General features: G+C 42.3%; 1 protein-coding gene across 5 annotated transcripts in view; it reads left to right on the top strand.

Moving 5' to 3' along the window:
- Positions 1–25,383, top strand: part of Fsip1 (fibrous sheath interacting protein 1) — a 125,488-nt gene that overhangs the window by 17,261 nt on the left and 82,844 nt on the right. For 2 of the 5 annotated variants that reach the window (XM_021155182.2, XM_021155194.1), the window contains exons 6-10: positions 321–410; positions 1,326–1,483; positions 4,839–4,949; positions 8,080–8,235; positions 16,430–16,564. In XM_021155182.2, the coding sequence (XP_021010841.1) occupies positions 321–410; positions 1,326–1,483; positions 4,839–4,949; positions 8,080–8,235; positions 16,430–16,564 (650 nt within the window). Of the gene's footprint in view, positions 1–317; positions 411–1,325; positions 1,484–4,838; positions 4,950–8,079; positions 8,236–16,429; positions 16,565–25,383 lie in introns of all 5 variants that reach the window. The other 3 variants (XM_021155178.2, XM_021155192.1, XM_021155186.2) reach the window with 2 other exon arrangements.

Genomic DNA, 25,383 nt, shown 5'->3' with positions numbered 1-25,383 from the left:
TCTGTGTAGCCCTGGCTGTCCTGGAACTCACTTTGTAGACCAGGCTGGCCTCGAACTCAGAAATCCGCCTGCCTCTGCCTCCCGAGTGCTGGGATTACAGGCGGTGCCACCACGCCCGGCTCGGCTTTATTTTCTTTAACAGCTCTCGTGTATGGAGGAGGTTGAGGAATAGTAGAACGAGTAGTCGATCATGCAATCCTCTCTCTTCCTTCAGTGTCCATAACTTTATTTTGTGGAGATTGAACAAGTGTTATTTATTTATTTATTTATTTATTTATTTATTTATTTATTTATTTATTTATTTATTTTTGTATCAGCAGAGGCATTGCAGTGTGAGTTTGAAGACGCCCTTTTCTCAGTGTTTCATACTCAGATTCCTCCAGAAACTTACGAAAATCTCATGGAGAAAGGTATGTTTAACTTGTGTGATTATAGAGATTGCCACAAGGGGGCATGAAATAGTCATGGGTGAAGGGGGCTTGATCTATATAATTTGATCAGTTAAGAAGTAATGAAGAAAACATCTAATAAAAAAGAACACTAACTAGAGTTCAAGGTGAGGCATAAGGGCTGAGAATGTAGCTCATGGCAGAGGACACACCCAGAACAAAACAGGCACGGCCCACAATCCTTTGTGAGTTTGTCCATGTTGAAGTTACTTATCAAAACTTCATTATTGTGTTCTATTACTGGATCTTTGAAATTTTGCATAATAGTTTTGAAAAAGTAGGCTGCTCCCTGTTCTTCTGGCTTCTAGGTGCAGACATTGCCTCAGAAATGAATCATTTGGGGCCAGGCACTCCATCTTTATTTGTCCTCAGCACTTTGGCTGGTTGTGAGAGGGGGAAAAATAGTTTTCTTCAGGGAAGAGCCCCCCAGTTGGTTATCTAATACCACGTGTTCAGTCCTGAAACCATGTCATACAAGTAACTTTATGAAGACTGAACAGGGCTGCATTTATATATTTATGTATATTTGTGATATATTTATCTCAACAATTAAAGGAAAAGAGGCGATGATTTGAGAGAGAAAGCAAGCAAGGCAGGTACCTGGTTAGCAGGGGAGTTTGGAGGTAGGAAAAGGAAGGGTGAAATGATGTAATTATACTTTAATTAAGATGATTTTTAAAAGTAGGCTGCAACTGATCGAAATCTGGGTTATGGAGGATGGGAGAAAATAAACCTAAGCCAAATCTGGGTCTAGAATTTAAAAATTATTCCTTCTCTCTGTGTTCCTAAAACATATTTTAATGTATACGTAAGGTGAGTTTTTAGTATGATTCAGAATTGTAATTGTGAGCTTATTTTGAACTTTTTCAATACTAGATTTTACCTGTGATGTGGAGAAAAATGAACCATTGATCATAACAAAAAAGCAACCGTTTTCAAATACAGAAGCGATTGAGCCTAGGAGGGAAGACAGCCAGGGTTTCATTGGGCAGAACCCTGAACACAGCCAGGATTTTATTAAGCGAAACATTGAGGTAAGTATCTATCTAATGATTCAAGAGACAGAATGTGGGAGAAAGCCAGGGGAAGAAAGAGTCCTAGGAATTTACTTACTGTCTCGCTGGGTGTGAGCGTGGGTAGTGTGTGTGCACGTGTGTGTATGTGGGTGCACATGCCTGTGTGTGCGGAGGCCAGAGGAGGAGGTAGGTTGTGCTGATCTACCACTCTCTGCTTTATTTCCTTGAGGCAGGGTCTCTCACTGGACCTGGAGTGAGCCTGGTAGCTCCTGAGCTCCAGTTCCCTCCTATCTCTGCTCCTCATTTGACACTTGGTGTTCTAGGCACCCACCTAGCTTTTTACATGGGTCCTGGGGATTTGAACTCATGCTTGCACGGCAGGTGCTCCTATCCTCTGAGACATCTCAGCCATTTGGGGTTTTGAAATAGACTTTTTATCAAGATGAATGTGTGCATAATTGGTTTAGTACATATAACCAAAAGGAAAGCTTTGTGAAATAATCTGTATCTTCACTGCTTTCTTTCTTTTTACCTTTTTTATTGGATATTTTCTTTATTAACATTTCAAATGTTGTCCCCTTCCCCCGGTTCCTCCTTTCCCCGGAAACCCACTATCCCATCCCCCATCTGCCTGCTTCTAAGAGGGTGTTCCTCTACCCACTCACTCCCAACTCCCCACCTTCACATTCCACTACACTGGGGTATTGAGCCTTCACAGGACCCAGGGCCTTTCCTCCCATTGATGCCCAGCAAGGCCATCCTCTGCTACATATGGAGCTGGAGCCATGGGTCCCTCCTGTGTACTCCTTGGTTGGTGGTTTAGTCCCTGGGAGCTCTAGGGGATCTGGTTGGTTCATATTGTTGTTCTTTCTATGGGGTTGCAAACCCCATTAGCTCCTTCAGTCCTTTTTCTAACTTCTCCATTGGGGACCCCACTGGGGACCCTGTGCTCAGTCCAGTGGTTGGCTGTGAGCATCTACCTCTGTATTTGTCAGGCTCTGGCAGAGCCTTTCAGGAGACAGCCATATCAGGCTCCTGTCAGCATGTACTTCTTGTCATTAGCAATAGTGTCTGGGTTTGGTGACTGTACATGGGATGGATCCCCAGGTGGGGCAGTCTCTGGATGGCCTTTCTTTCAGTCTCTGCTCCACACGTTGTCTCTGTATTTGCTGTCGTGAATATTTTGTTCCCCTTTCTAAGAAGGACCAAGGCACCCACACTTTGGTCTTCCTTCTTTTTGAGCTTCATGTGGTCTGTGAATTGTATCTTGGTGGATACAGAAAATGTGGTACATTTACACGACGGAGTACTATTCAGCTATTAAAAACAACGAATTCATGAAATTCTCAGGCAAATGCATAGAACTAGAAAATATCATCCTGAGTCAGGTAATCCAATCACAAAAGAACACACATGGTATACACTCACTGAGAAGTAGATATTAGCTCAAAAGCTCGGAATACCCAAGAACAATTTTTCACTGCTTTCTAGTCTAATTACATCATACCTCCCATCTCACCCTGCCCTGCTCTGCCCTGCCTTGCTTCCTTCTATCCTAGTTTATAGTTTTCAAATCTTCTAGCTTCAGCTAGAATTTATTTTATCACTCAGAATAGTCTAGTTCCTGAAATGGAAAACGGCCATGACTAGGACTTCTCCTCCAGATTTTAGCTTGTACACCAGTAAAGTGTGTGTGTGTGTTTATTGATTGAGTCATTCTCATTATAAGACTGATTGTGTAACTACTGTGTTTAGAACTTAGGATGGAAAATGTTCCTGGCAGAGCAGCAAGACTGGCTTGGAGAAACCGGCTGGTAGTCTGCCCTCCCCTGTTCCTCCCCGACCTTGGTTTCTGCTCTTGAGTGGGTCCTTGATTTAGGGCTCATCCTTGTTACACCGCAGGTCAGGCAACCTGATTTGGTTTGTCTTTAAAGGAGCAGTTAAGGGCGCAGAGACTTCTGTATTAGCCCGGGATGCTAATTAATTAATCTATGAGAAACGTCTGTGGGGTGGACAGAAGCTCACACTAACTGCTCGGACAGCAGTGACTGGTAAGGGTAAAGTATCAGCAGGAGAATTGTTTCCTCGGCTCAGGCCAGAATCTGTTCTCCCATCTGGCATGCTGTGCCAGGCAGCTTGGTCCCCGAGTCAGTCTGCCACCACCAGGCTGGCCACTCTCAGTCTTGTGTGCCCATGTTCATGTTACCTCAGGGAACCTTCTCCAACTTCTCTGGCCTTGTCGCTGCTAGCCCAGCAGATCTTGATGCACTGTTTCATTTTCCAAGAACAGCTGAGTTTTCTCTGAGCTCTTGCTGATGTGCTCAATAGCTTCAATATAGATTCTCCTTCTTTCCCTTTTATAACACCAACAGGATCTTTATTTAAATGCCTTTTGTGATATTCTAGAAATTAATTAATTTTTGAGATAAGGTCTTGTGCAGCTCAGGCTGGTCGCAAACTTGGTGAGTAGTTGGGGATGACTTTGAATTTCTGATGCCCCTGCCACCTCTACTTCTCACGTGCTGGGATTGTAGGTGTGCACCATGGTGCTCAGCTTTCTGAGGTGCTAGAGATTGAGCCAAGGGCTTCGTGCATGTAAGGTAAGCCTTAACCAACTGATTTGCATGCCCAGTCTCAATATTCTAGAAATTTAAAAAGCAGTTTCTTTAAGTGGATGTGTGGTACCAGAAAGTGTCCACAGAGACCTCTGTCTCAGCAAATGTTTTTATGCTTCTACATCTGCATGTCCATGTCTTCTATATCCATACCCTCTATAGCTATATGCCTGTGTCTTTATCATCTAAATCTCTATATTTGGAGAGAAATTTGAAATCAGCTTCCATTTAAAAATGTTTATATAAAAGTGACGTTTGCAGTGGTTAATAAGAAGGCCTGCCTAGAGCCAGTGAGATGACTCATTGGGTAAAGGGTGAGTGCCTGAAAGCCTGAGTTCTATTCCTGGACCCACACAGTAAAAGGAGAGAACTGACTCCTTCAAGATGACCTCTGATTGCCACATAAGTGCTATAGCCAACACATGTGTAAGTGTGCATGCACACACACACATGTGCACACACACGTGCATTTACACAGAGACACACACAGAGGGAGAGAGAAGGGGAGGGAGGAAGGGAGAAAGAGAGAGATACAGTGTGTGTGTCGAGAGAGGAAGAAAAGAAGGGTTTCTTATACTGTAAATATCTTTGGAAAATGACTACAAAAGAGTTGTTATAAAATAAAACTACCTAGCAGATCAGAGTGTCTAATCTCCCAAAGTTTAATTTAGTATTTCTACTTTGTAGAAGTCTCATTTCTTTTTGCTGGTCGACATGTTGCATTGCATGCTTAAATTTCTCACTAATATATTCTGTAGCTGGCCAAGCATTCAAGAAGCCCAGTGGTCATGGTTGAAGGAGAGAAGAAAAGACTGGATGAGCTCCTGCAAGGCCTGGATGATGCAGATTCAGGACTTTCCAGTGCCGAGGTAAGCAAACTCGACTGCCAAGGATTTGCCTTTCCAAACCATTTCTGGGCCGTCAACCTATTAGCGCAAGTGTATAGCCTTTCCAGCTAGAAGACATTCTCCGCATAAAAAATTCTAACATTTTCAGATTTATTATTGGTCAGCTCACTAAGTCTGTAAAGTGGCACGCTAGGCTTAGTTCTTGATGCTGTAAGAATATATTTCTCTGTGCCCCCTCTTCATCCGTCCTGGCTTCACAGTCTTCCAGTGTGGTCTTTATAATCCTGTAGGATGATATTCTGTTTCTGTCCAGTCAGTCTTCACCATCCAGTTCCATGGAGACCTGGGAAGAGGCTTTTCTATAGGAGTAAATGCAGATATTTCTAGAGCTAGTGTCATTCCCTAATGATCCACAGGAGTGCAGCTGTCCACTGTTCATACAAGTTTCCCTGTTAATTGTGTAGGCATGCTTTTTAGTTCCACAAAGAAACTTGTGTTACCTGAAGCACTTGGCACTCTGGTCTGACTTTTATTTCCCTGGGCTGAGTGAGGCTGTGGTAGGACTGGCACTTGAGGACCCTGCCCGCATCCCTTTTATCTGCTCCCTGCTTGTGTGTCAGATTACTTGCAGCCAGCTGGAAGCCCAGGGCACACAGCTGCAGAGGATGCCATTTACTGGAGGTTCAAGAGCAGCACATGTGTGACAGCTGTGGCCACAGGGGAGGACAGACCAGGGGACACCAAGCTCCATGACTACCCTGGCTGCCAAGATCCTGCACATTTCTGAGAGAAGCTAGAAAAATCAGATTTTTAAATGGGAAACATGTGTTTTAAAGGTCAACAATTAATTCCTTGAAAAAATTCTGTGTGGGCAATCATAATACCCTTCTTCCGCTCCAAATTCAAAGCAAATGCCAGAGCCTCACAGAATACAACCTCTGAGGGTCCTCTGGGAGCTGGGCTCAGGGATAGAGGTGAGGGTGGGTGAAGCACACTGTTGAGCATGAAGAAATTCTGAGGTTACTTCAGCTTTGCTAACCGTGCTAATTGTCTTAATTTATTAACAAAACTCATGTAGCAGAATTAGATGCCCAGGTTTCATTTTTAGGTCTATTGCTAACTGTGAAGCTGGCAGGACATGTTCTGCTGTTGGCAGACAGCATTTGGCTCCCCCCAGCCCCACACAGCTGTTCCTGCTATGTGTTGACAATGAATGTTTGTGATTGATATTGTTTTTGTCATATTGGCTTAGTTAGTATTTGTGTTTTGTCCTCCCATTTTTAAGCTTTATATCAGTTCAAACAATATTTTTGTTATTTTAAACTATTTTTGTTGTTACTTGGAATGGCCATTGATAATATTTTGAACATTTTCTTCCTTCAAATTATGTATTTTAATGGTCATATTTGATCTCTTTATTCATTTTCTCTTTTCACTTCATATTAGTTGGGAATCTAGTTCTGTTTATGACCTGATTTTGTTATTATCCCTCAACTTCTGAAATAGTTCCTAAAATCTTGACTGTGCAACACATGTGTGTGGTCAGTGTTGTGTGTATGTCATGTGTATGTGCAGTGAACGTGTGCACAGTGTTGTGTGTGTGCATGTCATGTGTATATGCAGTGAACGTGTGCACAGTGTTATGTGGGTGCATGTCATGTGTATGTGCAGTGAATGTGTGTGCATAGTGTGTGTGTGTACATCCATGCACTGATGCCCCTGATGCCCTCTTTTGTAGCAAGGTGGGTTTTACAGTGGTGCCCAGATCACTCACTTCTATACTAGTGAGTGGTTGAGCCTGGCTGCTGGCTACTAAGTTACCTGCTTGAACCTTAACTAGGAAGGAAGCTAGGAAGATCATCTCTGGTTTCTGTCTCAGGAAGGAGAGACTCCTGCAAACCAGAAAGTTTAAGCTTCCCACACAGGCCAACCGTTTCCAGGTGGTGCTGGAGCAGCAGGCCAGACAGTGCTACCTTCCGTTTAATTATGAAATGTCTTGCTGCGGTCGCCTGGTGTCTGCACATCAATGTTCTGCTGGGTTTTATCGACAGGCTCCAAATCTTAGCTTCATTAAAAATAATTTCACTCAGGAGAGAGTCTTCAATTAATTGCTGTTTAGTCATTGATTCTGTAGTTTAAGTTTTGCTAATTATCTTTCATTTAGAGCATTCAGTATTTGTATCAATTTTATGAGGGTAAATAATAAACCCGTTTCTTATCTGTGACTAATTAGGTAATACTATTTCCCTTGTAGTTTTAGACTTTTGGGTGTTTTACTGTGAATAAAGTGGCATGCTATTGGCATTGGGTCTGTTTTCTGGCGTGACAATACCACAGCTGAGCTCCACCTTTCACACCTTTTCCAGTCTTGCTGCCACGAGTCTGGGCAGTCTCAGTGCCTGTTCAGACTGACCTGCCTGTGCCCGATCCGGATCCTCATTACTCACGCACAGCGAATAGCCAGTGTGGCAGTTTTGGATGGACTCTATAAAGGGGTTTTTCAAAAAGAATTTTAAAAGCATGTGTGTGTGTGTGTGTGTGCCCATAGAGGCCAAAAGAGCGCATTGGCTTTCCTAGAGGCAGAGCTGTAGGGGTTGTAAGTTACCTGGTGTAGGTGCTGGGACCCACACTTGGTCCCTTTGCAGAGCAGCCCTGGCTCTTAACCGCTGAGTTGTCTCAGCAGTTGCTGTGATTGGCTGAGATTTCTCTACTTGGTTACAATAGCACATTGCTAGGTTATGATTGATTATCTCTTAAGGCAAGTGTAGTTCACTGTACAGAAAGATTTGGGCGTGGAGACTAGGTCAGGTCAGGTTAGGTCAGGTCAGGTCAGTTCAGGTTATTTTGGCTTATTGGGGTAAAGTCTGAAAATACCATATTTATGATTGGTTAAAGCAGATTTCTTCTCAACATGTGGAAGACTGATCATGTGAAAGAGAACCAGCTTATGAGGCTGTGGGACCCCACAGTGACACCAGTAGACACCTTGTACAGACTGGGAAGATAATTAAACCCTAACCTTCACACTCCATGGTCCATGGTGTTGTGTTGTGCTTTGTAAGCCCTGGGTTCTGGTGGAGAGGTCTAAACAGTATGTTTCGGTGCGAGAATATGGTATGGGAATGACTTGGTCACCTTGGTTTTCTCTTAGGGCGATCAGTGGGGTTGGCTGGTTCCAGGAGAAGGCTATACCCTTGCAGCCACTGAGTCTCAGCAGCTTGCTGAGATTGACATAAAGCTTCAGGAACTCTCTGTTGACTCTCCCACCGTCTTCAGCCTTGAAAGTCAGAGCCATAAGGGTGATATGGTATGTTTTTTCCTTCCTTCCTTCCTTCCTTCCTTCCTTCCTTCCTTCCTTCCTTGCTTGCTTCCTTCCTTCCTTCCTTCTTCCAGTCTGAAACTACATCAGCCAAAGAACCCGTCGGAGTGGTCTGAAGAGACAGTTCAGTGGCTGGCAGCACCTCTGGGAGCTAGCTCAGATTCTGGGGCTAGGCTTCTAAGGGCCAGGAGGGGCATTCCTAACCCCCTGAGGTAGTAGCATTAGAGGCACTGATCTCAGTACAAGTCTCTGGGTCGGAGTCAGAGTTCATGGAAAGAGAAGACTGGAATACTTATTGCAACGGAATGCACCCTGGGACATTGACACAAGCTACTATGTTTTACTGAGTTCTGCTTCTCAAGAAGAGGCAGTTAAGATGGGTAATAAAACTGCCCATAGATACCCTGTTCTTTTCCTGTTTCATCTGACTCGTAGTTGATGGGGTTAGGAAAGCTAAGCTCTAAAGCCTCAAGAGTGTTCCTAAAGTGAAGCCATCCTCATCATGGCTGTCAGGTGGTCTTCTTGAACGAGATTGAGAATTTAGAGATCTGTTCAGGCTTTAGAAAGTTAAGTAAACTGTCTTTGTAAAGTTAGCTAGTCCTTGCTAGCTTTTGTTATCCTCATCTAAATCATAGTTTTCAGGGTCCACATTATGGTTCAGATAAATCATTTGGAACATAACGAAAAGGAAAAAAACGACGTACAACTTTGTTGGTGTAGGCTGAGATCATGTGTGTTGTGGTGGGCCTGGTGCTGTTTGTATGTTGATGTTAATTCCGTGTGCCTGGGAAGGGTTGCAGAACCAATCCCCTAACAAATAAAGGAGCCAATCACTGGGCGAGTACTCGAGACTTCCGGTTGGAGAGGGGAAAGAGAGGAAGCAGGGGAGAGTTAGGTCCTTTTGGACAGGGATAGCGTGAGGACAAGATGTAACTATGAGTGTCTCCGGGTTTCAAGGGTTTCAATGGCAGATCTGTCACGATTCTTCACCAGAGGATTTAGATTAAATAAGGCTTACAAGATTAGGATTTTAGTTGCTGTGCCGGGCGATTGAGTTACCATTGTTTCTGAACTAAGTTTGTGTTGTGTTTTCCTTCACGTGGTGGCTCATCTGGGTCCAAGAGAGAAAGGTATGTCGGCAAAGCGTGGGTTTGGTGGGCCAGAGAGTCTCCACGAGATAAGAACAGGCTGGCCAGACCACCAGGCTGAGAGTAACAGGGCATGAGCGCGGAAATGTGCTGATCTTTTAAAATATTTACAGCAACACGTGTGAAACAGCCTTTTTTTTTTTTTTTTTTTTTTTTTTTTTTACAAAGAAAAGAGATAACTTCACTTGCGGTTTCCACTAAATACATGAACAGATCCAGAACATAATAGTTGCTGAAAAGAAGAAATTAATGTTTTTTTTCCATTCAAAACAGCCTGTCATTTGGATTCTTATTTTCAGTTTCTTCTTGAAGCGTCTAGCCCAAAACAGCACTGCACACTGAATTTTCAAGTAGAAATGCAAGCCTGGCAAATTATTTCATGGTAATTGGTTTTGGATTGTGATGTCTTCTGAATAAGCACACTGAAATGAATTCATAAATGCGTTATCTCTGTGTAGTTGGTGAGTGAATGGGCTCTAATCTTTTGTTGAGCACAAACACTTAGCATTAGAATTCATCTCATTTTCATTCTACTGCAGACCCTTAGCTCGTCAGTTTCTCTTCATGAACCTTTAGAAGAATGTCTTTTAAGTGGAATATTAATCCCTACTTAGACAAACTCTGTGTGTGTGTGTGTGTGTGTGTGTGTGTGTGTGTGTGTGTGTATACACGTGTTCATGGAGGCCCTAGAAGAAGCCACAAGAGGATGTCAGAGCCATGAAGCTGGAGTTGTATAGGCAGCTAGGAGACACTTCGTTGGCTTCTCAAGAGTAGCAAGGACTTTTAACTGCTGAACTATGTCCCCAGTCTCTAAATTGCTACTTTCAAAATAATTCAACAAACACTAGCAAGGATTTACTGAATATCAGGAGTTATAGGAAAGAGAGGCCCATTGGTCATGCAAACTTTATATGCCTCAGTACAGGGGAACGCCAGGGCCAAGAGGTGGGAGTGGGTGGGTGGGGGAGTGGGTGTGGGGAACTTTTGGGATAGCATTGGAAATGTAAATGAAATAAATACCCAATAATAAAAAAAAGGAGTTACAGGAGTTTAAAGATAAGTCAGGCACATGGGCTATTTTGGAGTATGAAAGACTTGCTTCAAGTAACAGACTGAGCAGGTTATATTTAGGAATATGTATGTCCATACACTTACATATATCCATGTAACAAACAAATAATAAGAGGCCATGAGTTTGAAAGAGAGAAAGGAAGGATATATGGAGGATTTGGAAGGAGAAAAGGGAAGAAAATTATTATAACCTCAAAAGAGAAAAAAGTGAAAAAAGCCATTAAAAAAGAACAGCAAAGTTATAATACTCATTTGCATCTAAGTATAACATTGTTTTTCAGAATCATTTCAATGTATAAACTTATTGCCGTCCAAATGTCCAAAATAAAAAATATATTATCCTGTGTTTATCAAATACTATGGATAGTATATTACTAATTTTTAAATATTTTATGTATTAGCTTTAAAATATGTTGAAAATTAAAAACTATGTTGCATGAAATATTAAAAAGCATCCTATGCTAATGCCGGTGGCCTTGATCTGTCTCCAGCCCTACAGACAGGCTGAGACCGCATTCTTTCCATTTAGCCAGGACCTATCTCAACCACAGGAAGTCACTCTATCCATCTGGCTCTCTAAGTTCCTGTGGCTGACTGTGGCCACGCCCACTCCACGCTTCCAAATTCCTACGCAGGCTGGGGTGTACTCCTGTACACCACCCTCTGCCTCTTACCTTTCTCTTAAACTCAGTTGAGTTGCCCCGTGAAGGGAAACACCACACAATCTTAGTTTAGAATCAACAGTTAACGCAATTGCTGGGAGCAGAACCTAGCATCCTAATTCTTATAAACTAATCTATATTAAAAATCCTCTAGTACAGGGGAATGCCAGGGCCAGGAAGCAGGAGTGGGTGGGTTGGGGAGCAGGGCAGGGGGAAGGGTATAGGGGACTTTCTGGATAGCATTTGAAATGTAAATGAAGAAAATATCTAATAATAATAAAATCCTCCAGTGGCAGATCCGATCTGCCATTTGAACTGACAGCCTGCGGCTACCTACATTGTGCCTTCATGCTCTCTGCAGTCCAAAAACGTCGTTCCTTTCACCTGCTTCCCTCTACCTCTTCCTGACCCAGAAGTCCTGCCTACTTGCCTAGTGATTGATTTCCTGTAATGTTTATTTATTAGGGAAAAGTCCTACCATAAAACTATTCATAACAAACTTATTTAAAATAGCTGGGGCAACACAGCAGTCCTTTAACGGACAAATGGATAAATAAAAATATAAAATTTTACTACATGATAAAAATATATGGGCTGTATATGTTATAGCAGCAAAGTCATTTTGGGATAGCAGTCATGGCTATAGTTGTAGTAGAGGAAATACCCTAATATTTATTGTATCAATTGTTTATTAACATCATTGTGCTATGGGTGGACATGACTTTAATCCCAGTGGCTATTATGTTGGCAACTTATTCACCAACATAGATGTGTTGAAAGGTTGGTGGCACTTTGAAGAGGCAGGGTCTGTCAGGTACTCTACAGGTCCTTTGTGTATATAATACGGCTTCTAGAGCACTCTGGAACGAATGGGTTCCATCTAAATCTGTCTTGGGCTGTGTGTTTGGCTTCTGTTTGTTTTGGCCTACACTAATGTATTAGTTATAGATCACATCGTGAGATATTATAGCTTAGTCCCTTAAAAGCTTGTTTATTCTCTAAATAACAGAGTGGGTGGAGCCAGATGGGAGGGAGGTGGGGAGGATCTGGTAGGATTAAAGGGTGAGAATCTCATCTCTAAAGGAAATGTTCCTAAATAAAAATGTAATTTCAGCCAGGGGAGGGAAAAAAAAAAGCCTTGCTTCATGTTTTAGCTTTGTCCCTTGTTCTTTGGACGGGGACATTGATCAGAGATTCTGTAAAGCCTCCATTTCAGTAGCTCCGGGGTTGTTGAGTCCTCCTCAAGTGTCTTCCTCAAAAGCATAAAGACCTGAGCTTGACTCCCAGAACCCACCTCAGAGAAGCCACAGGAGACTACCACCACATAGCACGGGGTGGGGATGGTAGCTGTGGAGATGGTTAAATTCATATGTGGGCTTCCTTAGGCTCACAAAGTGTTTACAAATGTTTGTAGTCAGCATTTAAAAGTAAATTCAAACAAAAATGCTGGTTTCTAGTTTTTCCTTGAAAAAAAATCAGAAAATACAGCAACACTTCACCTGATTGAGCTGGACAGCAGTTGTCTTCTCTGGTTCTCCACTTTCCTGTGCACTTTCCTTTTCTGTATTATGCTGTCAAGAAAATGGTTTTCTGGACGAGTTAAAGCCCAGTCTCCCTAACGTAGCTGCTGTGGTTTTTCTCCATGGTGTTAAGTTGGTAGGCATGAAAACCTGTGATGCATGCTTTGAGGGTCTCTAGACATGGTCACAGAGATTGCCCAAGCTCATGTCATTTAGAGAAGTAAGGGAAGTGGCACACTTCTCCTTGGTCTTAGGAGTTTGCTGGTTGTGACCATCCTTATATTAGTCACGTGACTGGTACTAATTAACTTTTGAAAAAATTGAAAAGCGGCATTTGTCTTTTTCTCTGTGAAAACAAAGCATGTGGCCACATGTAAAACCGGGAACGTTCTGTCCCTGTCGTTGCTGTAACAGTTACACTGTCGAGTGGCTGCACCTTCTCGTGAGCTTCTACCCCTCACCCTATGGCAGCCAGAGAACGGACTAGAGCCGGTTGTGTTCATAAGGTCTGTGGGTTAACTGTGCTTATCTGTGCTTATCTATGTCCTGACTCGACAAGAAGCCAGTCAGTTCTTTCTCCATATTGGAAATCACTCTGTGAAGTTGCATGATGGCATGTAATTTTGTTTTTCTCATTTGTAGATAGACTGGATTCCAGCTTTCTCCAGAAATATCTGGGATATGGGAATTGTGTAACGTTTAGTTTCTTAAGTCCTCCACGACTGGATTCAATAATAAATGCTATTCTTTTTTGGCTCTTGTAAAGACATAGGGTTTATTCATCTCTCATGTGATCAGTCTTACTAAATCTAGAATTCCACTTCATGGTTAGAGGGGGTTTTTGCTGGTCAAAGGAGAGTCTTCAGGCATAGCTCTTGCTGACAAGTGGTATTTCTTTGTTCTCAAACCCACTAACTTAACTGAACTTAACAGCTCTCCTAAACTTGACTTATTGTCCTGTGCTTAGAATATTAATTCTATCCCATTCAATCTGGTAAACCAAACCAAAACAAGTGCTCCAACTATTTGGTTGAAGAAAATTGTATTTATAGTCATCTCCTTTCTTGCCAAGATCACACAGCTTCTGATGGAAACAATGAATTTGACTTGTTTCTTTCTCAACACTAGCTAAAATTTAGGAACAATAGACCTCTGCTTGACATGCAGTCCTGAAAAGTGTATTTTGTCAAGTCTGTTTTCCCCCAGATTTAAATGCACAGGTTCCAAGCAGGAATCCAGTTACTGATCAGTCTATGCTAGTGACAAGCCCTGACTTTACCTCCCTCCAGAAACCTTGGCAGTGTGTCTCAGGCATGTCCGTGTGTCTCAGGAGTATTTGTATGTCAGGAGCATCAGGGTTCGTATTGAAGAAGATATAAGAACAGACTCCAGAACTCCTCACTTCTAGAGCCAGGCTGTCAAAATTCTCCTTTGGATCTGGGGAAGAGCTCTTGTCCCCACTCTTACAAATTGTTTGGAATTTATATTTTGTTTTCCCAAGGTGCCTCCAATGCCAGGCAGGATTCTTTCATTTCATGGCAACATTCCAAGGTAATAAAAACAGTCTGTTTGAAGGATTTTCCTCACCACGTTTGGGCAGCTGACCCATGTGAGACAGGAAGTGGGAGTGGCCTGTAGACATATAGAGAGTGATCCTGGAAGCACAGGGTGGGATGACTTTAATGCATGGCTGCTTTGAATATCAAATAACTTAGCAAACTCCGAGTAATGTCTTTTGTATTTGACTTATGAAAAAGAAACTTCTTTAGCTTCAAAGGCCTCTGGTGCTCAGCCAACATCCCTGATGTCTTTAGAGGGTTAACTCAGAATCTCTTGGCAATCAATTAGTCAGAATAACAAATATCAGTTTATCTCAGGGTTAGTTCTCTTCTTGCGGTGCCATTAGACATTCTGAGTACATCACGGGGAACCTTTACTGAATTCTCCATAAAATCCTTTTTGATGTCTTGAAAACAATCTGTTACTTGGAGAATCTGCTGAATTAATTTTCAGAGATCATGAAGACGGTTCTGGCCGGTGCTTGCTGTCAGAAAAGAACTCCCCGGCACCAGGCTTTTGTTGAATCTGCAGCAGGGTACTTGACAGCACCGGTGTTTGTTTGTTTGTTTGTTTGTTTAATTGCTCCCTTTTGACTTGTTTTATTACATGGTATTCTTCAGACACTTGAGCTAGATGATTAAGCTGTCAGAGAGCATGCCTGAGGAAAGGTCTCACATACCCTCCAAGGCTAAGTGCACAGAATTGCAGGTAAGGCGGTGGACATTAAGACCTGGAAAGAGGTTGTGGCATTCTAATTGCACACCTGATTGTTCTAGCTGAGCCGGAGCTGAGATCTAACCTCCGGGCCTGCATGCTTTAAATATGGAGAGACTCTGTTAGAGAAGAAAGGAAGTAGGGTTGGTAGAATATTATGTTTGCCTAAAATTTAAAAAATGGCCTTTCTGCTTATGAAATTAACTTGCTTATTGTAGAAAATTCAAGGACCACAAAAAATCTAAGAAAATTATACTAAACACACACACACACACACACACACACACACACACTGACTGAATGTGAATGTAGGTCTCTTACACTAGTTTCCTGTGTGGCACCCTGGAGGAGGATATCTGTGGGAGAGAAGAGAGGACATTTATTTTAGATATAGAATTAAGAAGTGCCTGAGCCTAATCACCTAGAAATGCTATTAATTTTGAGCAACTATGCTTCTGTCAAGAAGAGTGTGATCGGCAGCCCTGAAGCAGTCACCAAGTCACCAAGTCTTTCCTGTGTTCAAAGGACACGTTCAGCTTGTTGGGTACTGAGATTTCCCACGTGTCTGTTGGGTGCTGTGATGGCTTTGGCCAGGTCTCTTTTTTCTTTCACAGATGACAAGATGGGGGCTCTGAGAAGATTATTCAGTTTGGTAATGTCATCTTAGTCAGGAGCCAGGTGGAACCAAGAGTCAAAGCTTCTGGTGTTGCCAAGTCCAGTTTGTCCCCATTGTCATAGACCTGCCTCTAATGACATAGACAGATAGTTCTAAAATGTACATGTATCAGCAGCAGCTGAGGTTACCTGTGCATTGCAGTCAGTGGTCCTGTATGGATGGTGGAAGAGCTCAGGACGCCCCGCTCCTAACTGGCAATTGTAGCTACTGTGGGAGGGAGAACCATTTCTCTTTGGAGGTGTGGATCCTGGTAGATTGCACATGCTTCAGTGGATGGCCCCACACATGCACACATGGGGAACACTAAACAGACTTCAGAGGGGAGGGCAGGAGGTTGGGAGATGGGCATGTTGGGAAAGATCCAGGGAGAGTTAGAGGGGTGAGTGGGGAGTGGATGCGATCATATTTCATTGTATACTTGTATGAAGTTTGCAAAGAATTAGAGAAAAGCAGAAATGAAGAATAAAAAGTATTGTGAGAAACCTGAAGCCCAGAGTAACCGCAGTTTATCTACTAAGCAGAGAGCAGGGCGCGGGCTTCTATCCAGCCCGGTCGTTTCTATCATACCTTTCTGCCTTTCAGATGATATCAGACGCCGAGTTTATCATCCCATTTGCTTTATTGTGTATTTGGGATTTTAATTCCTCGAATAGAAAAATTGAGAAGAATTGAAACATGGACTGAAGGGAGGGACCATTGTTTGAGCAACACAATTGATCCTCAAGTCCCAGTCACATCGGAGGGTCTGTGACAGCTGTGCCCTAACCCGACTATGTGTGAATTCGCTTCCTTTAAAATTAGGAACATGACCTTCTCTTACTTTTAAATTAGGAACGTGATGCCAATGAAGAAAGAAATACGGAACCAAGTCCAGGAGAGAAGATACTCCGGGACCACAAAGAGCAAAGGGACCGGGAGTCTCGGCTGAGAGCTATCGATGGCAAGCTGAAAGAGCTCAGTGAACAGGTAAGGTAAGGTCTTCCTGCCTACAGCCTAATCGGTGCCTTCACTGCACTCAACAACAACAACAAAACATTGAGTTAGACTACTTTTATGTGTCGAATTGGTGATGGGAAGTTGCCAGTCAGAGTTTAAATAAAAGAAATATTCATAGGATTTAAGGTATTATGATACAGTAATTTACATAATATAACCTGGAAAATACTATCTGAACTCATGATTCATGCATGAACTTCATGGTCTGGGTCTAGCAGTAACATGCATGTTCTTTAATTTTGGAAAAGTTTTATGAACTTTATGAAGTTTAACACTTAAACACTTAAACATTCCTACCTTTTGTTTACAATAAATACATTGTTAATTTTGATATAGTATAAATAATTTTAAGCCTGTAACCTTATCTTTATTGCTTTTAGTTAGCTATAGCATTATTGGTGACAGGTTATTTTTATTGTTTATTTTTGAGTTAGAGTCTTACTATGTAGCCCAGGCTGGCCTTGACTTTTGTTTTTAAGGAAGGAAGGAAAGATTGTTTTGGTTCATAGACTGAGGGTGCAGCCCATCATGACAGGGAAGGTACTGTGGTGAGAGCAGCTTTTAGCCACTAACAATGGCAGCAGGAGCCAGAGGTAGCAAGTCACACTGTGCCTGAAGTAAGGAAGCAGAGAGCAGCTGTACAGCCTCAAGGATGACTTTTGGGAACTACTTATCTGCATTATTTTCTTATTCTTGACCCTCTAAGGGAATATCCTTTCAAGATCACTTCTGCTTGAGCCTCATTACCGGAGTTTGATACCTACCTGGACGTCACAGCTAGATAAAACAATTATAGAAAGCATCCTCCATGGGCAATCTCTCCATCATTTGCCATACAAATGACAGACTGTCTCTGGGACATCTCAATCTTTTTCCCTCCCTCAGAAAGTTTATTGCTATTATGTTTAGTGTTCTACAAGTTTGTCTTCCTACCTACTCTTCTAAGCAACACCCCCTACCGCCACCCCTGCCTCGTATCCCTTCCTAGAGGTCAGTGTCTGTTGTGGGTACTGTGGTTATGATCCAAGCTGCTTGGGCTTCAAGGAATCTCAACTTTGTGATGTTAGTATATTGTGAGAATGTTTTCCCAGAGGAAGATGTGAACAATGTCTACCCCTCATTCCCAAGACATCAAAGTTCACCCTGGGGAACCAAGGAGTTTATTAGGCCTACAGAACTTGAGTGGGGTGGGGTTATGGGCAGGAGTTTGGGTGAGCTTGAAGCAGCTCCACTATTAGGTTTATACCCACTGTGGATGGTGGCTTCCAGTGAAGTTCCTCCTCAGGCTTCCCCAACCTAGATACTCCAGGCACATGGTATTAGGGCACAATCTCTGCCTGGTAAGAGTAGCCAGATACTCTGGTGAGGGTTCATTGACCCACTTCCTCCCCTCCTCCTGTGAGGGAATATTGAGTCAGCAAACTCAGTTGTGGTGATCTTCTGCAAGCAGTCTGGTCTTAGGAAGATGGCCATAGATCTGCTTTGAGGATAGTGCTCTGCAACACAGTAAAATGGCTTCTATGTGAGCTTGTTTCCAACCCCCTACACAAGTTCTGTGAGCCAAATAAATGCATTGGTTCCCAAGGGTGAACTTTGATATCTTGGGAATGAGGGGTAGACATTGTTCACATCTTCCTCTGGGAAACATTCTCACAATATACTAACATCACAAAGTTGAGATTCACTGAAGCCCAAGCAGTTTGAATCATAACCACAGTGCCCACAACAGATGTTTACGACTAAGAAGTGATCAGGAAACTGCAGTAAGACAGTGAAAAGGAAGCTGAAGGGGTAATCTTTGCAGAGGACCCCCGATATTATTCCCATGACTCAGGATGAATGAAAGGAAGGGTGGACCAAGAAAAGCAGGCTTGGAAATGAAGAGACTGAGAAAGGTTGCTGTGTCCACTAGAGCTCAGAGAGAGGGGACGAGAACTGGATTAGGCCCAGTGGGGTCAAGAAGAGTGCAGTGGTGAGCATGGTCCACCTGAAACCCATGAACAAGGCTTGGAGGTTTCTCTGATAGTCCTCCAAAAACAGAGACAATGGGTGTTGAGTTGAGACAGGGTGAGGAGAACTTGGATGATTGAAATGGAGGGTTGTCTAGTTGGAGTTGCCATTTCTGTGAACAGACACCATGACCAAGACAACTCTTATAAAGGAAAACATTCAATTGGAACTGGCTTACAAGTTCAGAGGTTCAGTTCATTATCATCCAGGTAGGAAACATGACAGCATCCAGGCAGGCGTGATGTGGAAGGAGCTGAGGATTCTACATCTTGTTCTGAAGGCAAACAGAAGAGTGACTTCCAGGCAGCTAGGCAGAGAGTCTCAAAGCCTATCCCCACAGTGACATATAATTTCTCCAACAAAGCCACACCTACTCCAGCAAGGTCACACCTCCTAATAGTGCGATTCGGTCAAGCATATTTAAACCACCACAAGAGTTAGAGAGGCAAGGGAGTAGATGGTACCTATGATTTCATAATTAGAAGAAAATGAATGCAGTATGTACACTCCAGATATCAGCGTGGATCCCATTGCCCCTCTTTGTTCCATCTTCAGAACTTACTCCACATAACAGCACACAGTGCTATGTAACCATCAAATATATTGGCTAGATCTCTACATCTTGAAAGGAAGATGTATAGGTACATAAAGAGAACGATGCTGTTACACAAATCAGTGATTGTTGTGATCCATTTGTATGAGAAGCCATGGGAAAATCCTGGCCTGGGGTGGGTCACATGTTAGCAGTGATGGCTTTTAGTGAGCACAGGGGTGATGGGGAGGTGAAGAAAGGAAATGGACTTTTTAGAACTTGCTACAGGAGAATTTTATATTACGTTTTGCATTTTTCTGTATCTTCCCAACTGTAAAAGGTACATAGGTTTTGCACTTGTAGAAAGCATTGATGCCTATAAATATTAGAATTTATTGCTGTTTATTGTCTCCTGCCTGATCAGTGTGATATATCAGCGTTTAGAGACAACCCTGACAATGAATGAGATTTGGTCTGACTGGTAACTCGATTCACACACACACCTGTTAGAACAGTGGAAATAGCAGCACTGACCCAGCTGCATGTGAGTTAGGATGGTACAGGCTGGGGAGAGTAACAGTTAAACATGTAGTAGTTTTCTGAATAGTTTCAAATGAATAATAAATACAACAGTGACTTTCCCATTTCATCTAAAGGACGAGAAGTCATAATTAAGGACAGCTTATAATTACATTTATTGTTTGGAGATTTTGTAATCCATGATGCAGTGATGAACTTGATAATTTAAGAAGTAACAACAATCTGGGCAGTGGTGGTGCACGCCTTTAATCCCAGCACTTGGGAGGCAGAGACAGGTGGATTTCTGAGTTCGAGGCCAGCCTGGTCTACAAAGTGAGTTCCAGGACAGCCAGGGCTATACAGAGAAACCCTGTCTTGAAAAACAACAAAACAAAACAAAACAAAGAAGTAACAACAATTTATGTTTTATCTAATCTTCCTAAGGCACTGAGTGTTCCATTTTGTTATTAAGGATGTTTTTAAGAACATCTTTAAATTCTAGACTGAGGTAAAACACCTTGAAAGAAGTAGTGTGATAATCTATCTATCACTTTCATTTTTAGTTTCTGGATTTTCAAAAGAATCAGTGATCAGACTTTACCTCAGCAAGCCCATTACCAACACAATGGACAGTGGGTTTTTTTTTTTTTTTTGGCATTGTTGGGAAAGACTCTTAACAGTTCCAGTCATTTCAAAAGCATCTACCACACGTCTTCATTGTCCCCAGTGAGTCTTTTCATTATTTTCATCTTTTGACATTGCTACTACATCTTTGCACATTCCTTCTTGTTTCTGTTTCCTGGAAACCACAGTTCAGCCCTGTTTGCTGAACTGTGTTAATGCATCAGGCTACTTAGCTCTCTAAGCCCTGTTGCTGAGCATTGAGGATAAGAATGTGGTTCACAAAGGGCTATAAATCATTGTGTTCTTTTTCTTGGTTTGACACGTACTTACCATTTAACCTGCTCTAAGAATATGTGGAGCCTGGTCCAAAGACGAGTGGATCTTGCTTGTTTGGAGGGAGGATAGGTTAGAGATCATACATACTTCCAGTTGTTAATCAGCTGTACAGTGTGGAAGTTTGTCATGTGGGCAGCTCTGTAGAATAGAAACTAGAGTACTGAACAGATAAAACATCTTTCTCCAAAGCTCACCAGTAGACTTGGGCCATCCTTCAGTTCTCTGGTACCTTAGTCTGTGAACTTCTCAATCGGTACCACTAGTTACGTCTGTGTGGGTAAGCCATTGTGTGTGTGTGAGATTTGCGACCGTGTTGTGTGGACTGTGCCACCATGCTTGGCTTTTTTTTATGTTGGTTCTGGGAAGTAAGCTTAGCTCTTCATGCTTGCACGTGAAGTACTTCATCAACTTAGTTCTCTCCCTAGACCACATGCATAGAGCTTTTATTAGCATATTCTCAGCTGTTCCCTGTCTCTGGGCGTGTCTAATTTATGAATTAAGTGTATGCATGTATGTATAGGAGAAAACATAGTGGATATCGGGTTTGGTACTAACTGGGGTTTTGCTCATCCAGTGGGCTCTTGGAAAATGTCTCTGGGGAGTGGATACTGCTTTCCTTGTGGTTGTCATCTGAAGATACTTCTAGTCTAAAGAAAGGATTGACTAGGACAGTGACACACAGTGACAGTTGTCAGGAGTCTGCTTGCTCCTGGTGGCTAAGAAATGTTCCCCCAACGATAAATCTAGGTGTCCTCTCCTCTGCTTTATTAAGGAGGATTTGCTGACTGGCAGAGTTGGTTTAATTCTGGCACAACTCTTTGTGAAAATTAGTAGCTGACAGTTTGAGTTTGAGGGCTGGCACTGACCAGTAGACTGTACTCGGAGGGCTGCTGAATTCAGCCCTTTCTTTGTGGTGATACCAAGGCTGTGGCTTTGAACACCTGAACTTCTAGGTTTCAGTATCAGGACATGGCTCTCTCCATGTGTAGTAAATTCCTATTCCCAATTTCTTTTGTTTGTGTGACATGATACAGTACTATATTTTTGATGACTTTATTTTGGGAGTAGATGTAGTACATGAAAAATATCATCCCTAAAATTCTGCCTGAAAATTTTATTTAAAAAGTTGGCAAAATTTAAAAATGTTATTTAGAAGCCTGATGAGATAGCTCCGGGGGTTGGGGTGTCTGCTGCCAGGCCTGATGATCTGAGTTCAATTCTTGGGATCCACATGTTGGAGGGAGAGAACTTATTTCTGTAGGTTTCTCTGTGACCCCCACATGTGGGCCATGGTCCATGAGCACCTACACATATATACACACAAACACAAGATAAAAGTAAAAACATTGAATTTTTACTTTTGATCAGTGTTGTATATTGATCTAAATGTATGTTTGCCTTGGCTTTAAAAATAAGACAACTTAAAATGATACACTAATAATAAAACAAGATGTGTGTCTGCAGGTCAGATGTCTCATAGAAATGTAAATGTCAGCCGGGCGTGGTGGTGCACGCCTTTAATCCCAGCACTCGGGAGGATTTCTGAGTTCGAGGCCAGCCTGGTCTACAAAGTGAGCTCCAGGACAGCCAGGGCTATACAGAGAAACCCTGTCTCAAAAAAACCAAAAAAAAAGAAAAAAAAAAGAAAAAGAAATGTAAATGTCAGCGCTACTTAAGCTGAGAGTTTGGTTAAGGTGATATTAGAGCAGCCCACGTGAGCTGGGATACCCCAGGCTCCTGAGGAGATGAGGGAGTGCGAATTTTGGGTTTACATGGGGGTAGCAGACGGCGGGAGAAAGGAGGGATACTCTGAGAGTTTTGCCTGGAATTATGAATCAGATAAGGCTTCATGTTTAGAGACAAACATGGCCTTGTAGTCAGATTCTGTGCCAACAGAATCTGGGTAAGACAGTTCTGGTTTTACTTGCATGACAGACTAGATGTCTGCAGAAACTAAAAAAGACCTGTACAAGTTGCATAAGATGTATTTTTTATAGGGTAATTAAAAACAGTTCACTATTTTTATTGAGATATAACCATAAAAATTTATTGATTAAAATTTTAATCTATACTCTATAAGGCAGAGTATAATAATTCGATACATAGCTTCATTAAGTCAAGGTAAAGAACACTCCCAGCTTCTGGAACGTCAATGAAGTCGACATAGTGAGGACTTTGGTTTCTTCTAATTATTTTGAAATAGATCATAACCTTCATAGCCTATTGAAATCAATAATTATCCTACATGCTAGAGAAGATCACAGCGGACTTCTCCCGTCTGTTTTAACACCCCTTTACCTAACTTCCTTCTGCTCTCTTTCTTCCACATCCGTCCCAGTCTCTAGGGACCATCATTTCACCTCATTTTTTCCAGATGAACATTTTAGTTTCCACAAGTGAGTGAAGCCATATTTTCCTTCTGTGCCTGGCTTCTTTTCCTTAACACAGTGGTCTCCAGTTCCATCCGTGGTGCTGCAAATGACTGAACTTCATCGATTTTTTTAAAGATGGAGAAGCATTCCATCGTGTACACACTACATTTACCTGGTCCATTTATTCACTGGTGAACAGCTTGGTGGATTCGTGACTTGGTGTTGTGAGTGGTGCAGCAGTAGTGTGGAGAGCTGTAGGCTTCTCTTTGGTATACTGATGTCATTGATTTGGGGCATATTCTTCTTCATGGGATGGCTCCACCATGTGGTACTTGTATTTTTAAAGATGTTTCTGTTCTGTCTTCTATAATTGTTGTACTAGTCTTTCTTCCAACAATAATGGATAAAGATTTCATTTTACTTTGCCATGCACCTGCATTTATTATTTCAGAGATTTTGAGAATAGCCATTCTTACTGGGACGAGGGATAGCATTATCTTGGTAAGCATTACCTGGGTTTCTCAAGCCCTTTCTGCCATTTGCATGTCTTCTTTTGATAAAAGTCCATTCCATTCAGACATTCAGATTAGCCCTGTATACCCTGGGTATGAGCTCTTTGTTGGATGGACACTTTTCTCCTATACTTTCTAGTAGTGATTTCAGATGTTAACAGTGAGATCTTTGATATATTTTTGGGTTGGTATTGCTTGGGTGGTAAGAGATAGGAAACCTAGGTTCACTGTTTGCATATGTATTGCAAACATACTGTCATTATTCTCCACATTCATCTGAACTATTCTTCTCTGGTGTATGCTCCTGGTCTAATGCCAAGAAGAATCACCCGGCTGACGGGATGAGCATTAGTGTTGGGTTTCTGTATTCTGTTCCACTTATTTCTGTGTTGAAATCTGTGCCAGTAACATGCTGTTTGGTCACTATAGCTTTGTAGTAGATACCTTCAGCATTTGGTAGGGTTGGGGTGGGGCTGCCTTGACTATTCTGAGCCTTTGTAAGTTTCATGTGAATTTTAGGGTTTTTCTTTTATTTCTATGTGGAATGCCATTGGTGTTTTGATGGGAAATTCATTGATTCTCAGGTCCCTTTGGGCAGGGTGGCTACATTAGCTATGTCCTAACTAGTACTTCTTCTCCATGAACACAGGGTATGTTTCTATTCTTTTATGTGTTGAATAATTTCTTTCATCAGAATTTTGTAATTGTAATTCTGCAAACTTTGACTTCCTTGATTAAATTTATTTCTAAATGTTGCTTCTGGTACTCATAGTAAATGGGGCTGAGTCTTGATTTCTCTCTCTCTCTCTCTCTCTCTCTTTTCCTTCCTTCCTTCCTTCCTTCCTTCCTTCCTTCCTTCCTTCCTTCCTTCCTTCCTTTTTTCTTTTCCTTGTTTCAGTGAGTTTGTTATTAGCATGTGAAGGTGCTGCTGTTTGTATGATGGTGCTTGTATCCTTCAAACACACCAACTTTCTTCATCAGCTCTAATGTAATTGCACTGAATTTCATCATCAGTTCGAAAGTAATGAATGGCTTTTTAGAAATATTTATTTAATGTGCAGGAGTGTTTTGCCTGCATCATGTATGTCTGTTCACCACGTGTGTGCCTAGTACCTGCAGAGGCCAGGGGAGAGTGTGAGATCCCTTAGGAGTTGAGTTACAAATGACTGTAAGTTGACATGTGGGCACTGGGAATCAAACCTGTGTCCTTTGCAGAAGCAGTCAATGCTCCCAACCACTGAACCATCTCTCCAGTCTCACATGGGTTTTAGAGCATGGCTGAGATGACAGAAAAATAATAGAGCTTTTGGGTGGAAAGAACTGGTGAGACAAGATGAACTCAGGGAACAGCACTGTCTCTATTACCCATTGATTCCCAAAGGCCTGTGGTGCGGGCTTTTCCAGGAAGTGTGTAGGGGGGTTCAGAAAGTGAAGCCCAGTGCAGGGTGCAGGTCAAATCAGAACTCCTGTGCTGAGCTGATTCACTACATCAGTGGAAAAAGTAGGAAAAACCTGGTCCAAATTGGAATTTGTGGGTGGCACACATTTCTCTGCTTTGGTTGTAGGTGGATGTTTAGACAAATCTCCTGAGAATTTCTAAGTAGAACCTTGGTTTTGGGTTTGCATCCACACTGCTCGTAGTTCTAGGACTTATGTTGAGGGAGCTTCCGGCTCCTGGTTAAAGAACGGGGAAACGCCCCTGAAGAGTGAAGTTCAAGTCCAGATGTTAACTAATTCTCACAGGGGAAGCTGAAGAACTCCACGATAAAGAACTCTCTGCTTCCCTTCCTTGCAGAGATCTAAGGGAATAATGGACAGGGAGCAGGAGTTAACAGAAAAAGACACATCTACACAGACCACAGAGTTTGGAAGAAGGTCCTGGTT

Source organism: Mus caroli, chromosome 2 (genome assembly GCF_900094665.2).
Source record: "Mus caroli chromosome 2, CAROLI_EIJ_v1.1, whole genome shotgun sequence".
NCBI lineage: Eukaryota > Metazoa > Chordata > Mammalia > Rodentia > Muridae > Mus > Mus caroli.
This window is presented reverse-complemented; position numbering and strand designations above follow the sequence as displayed.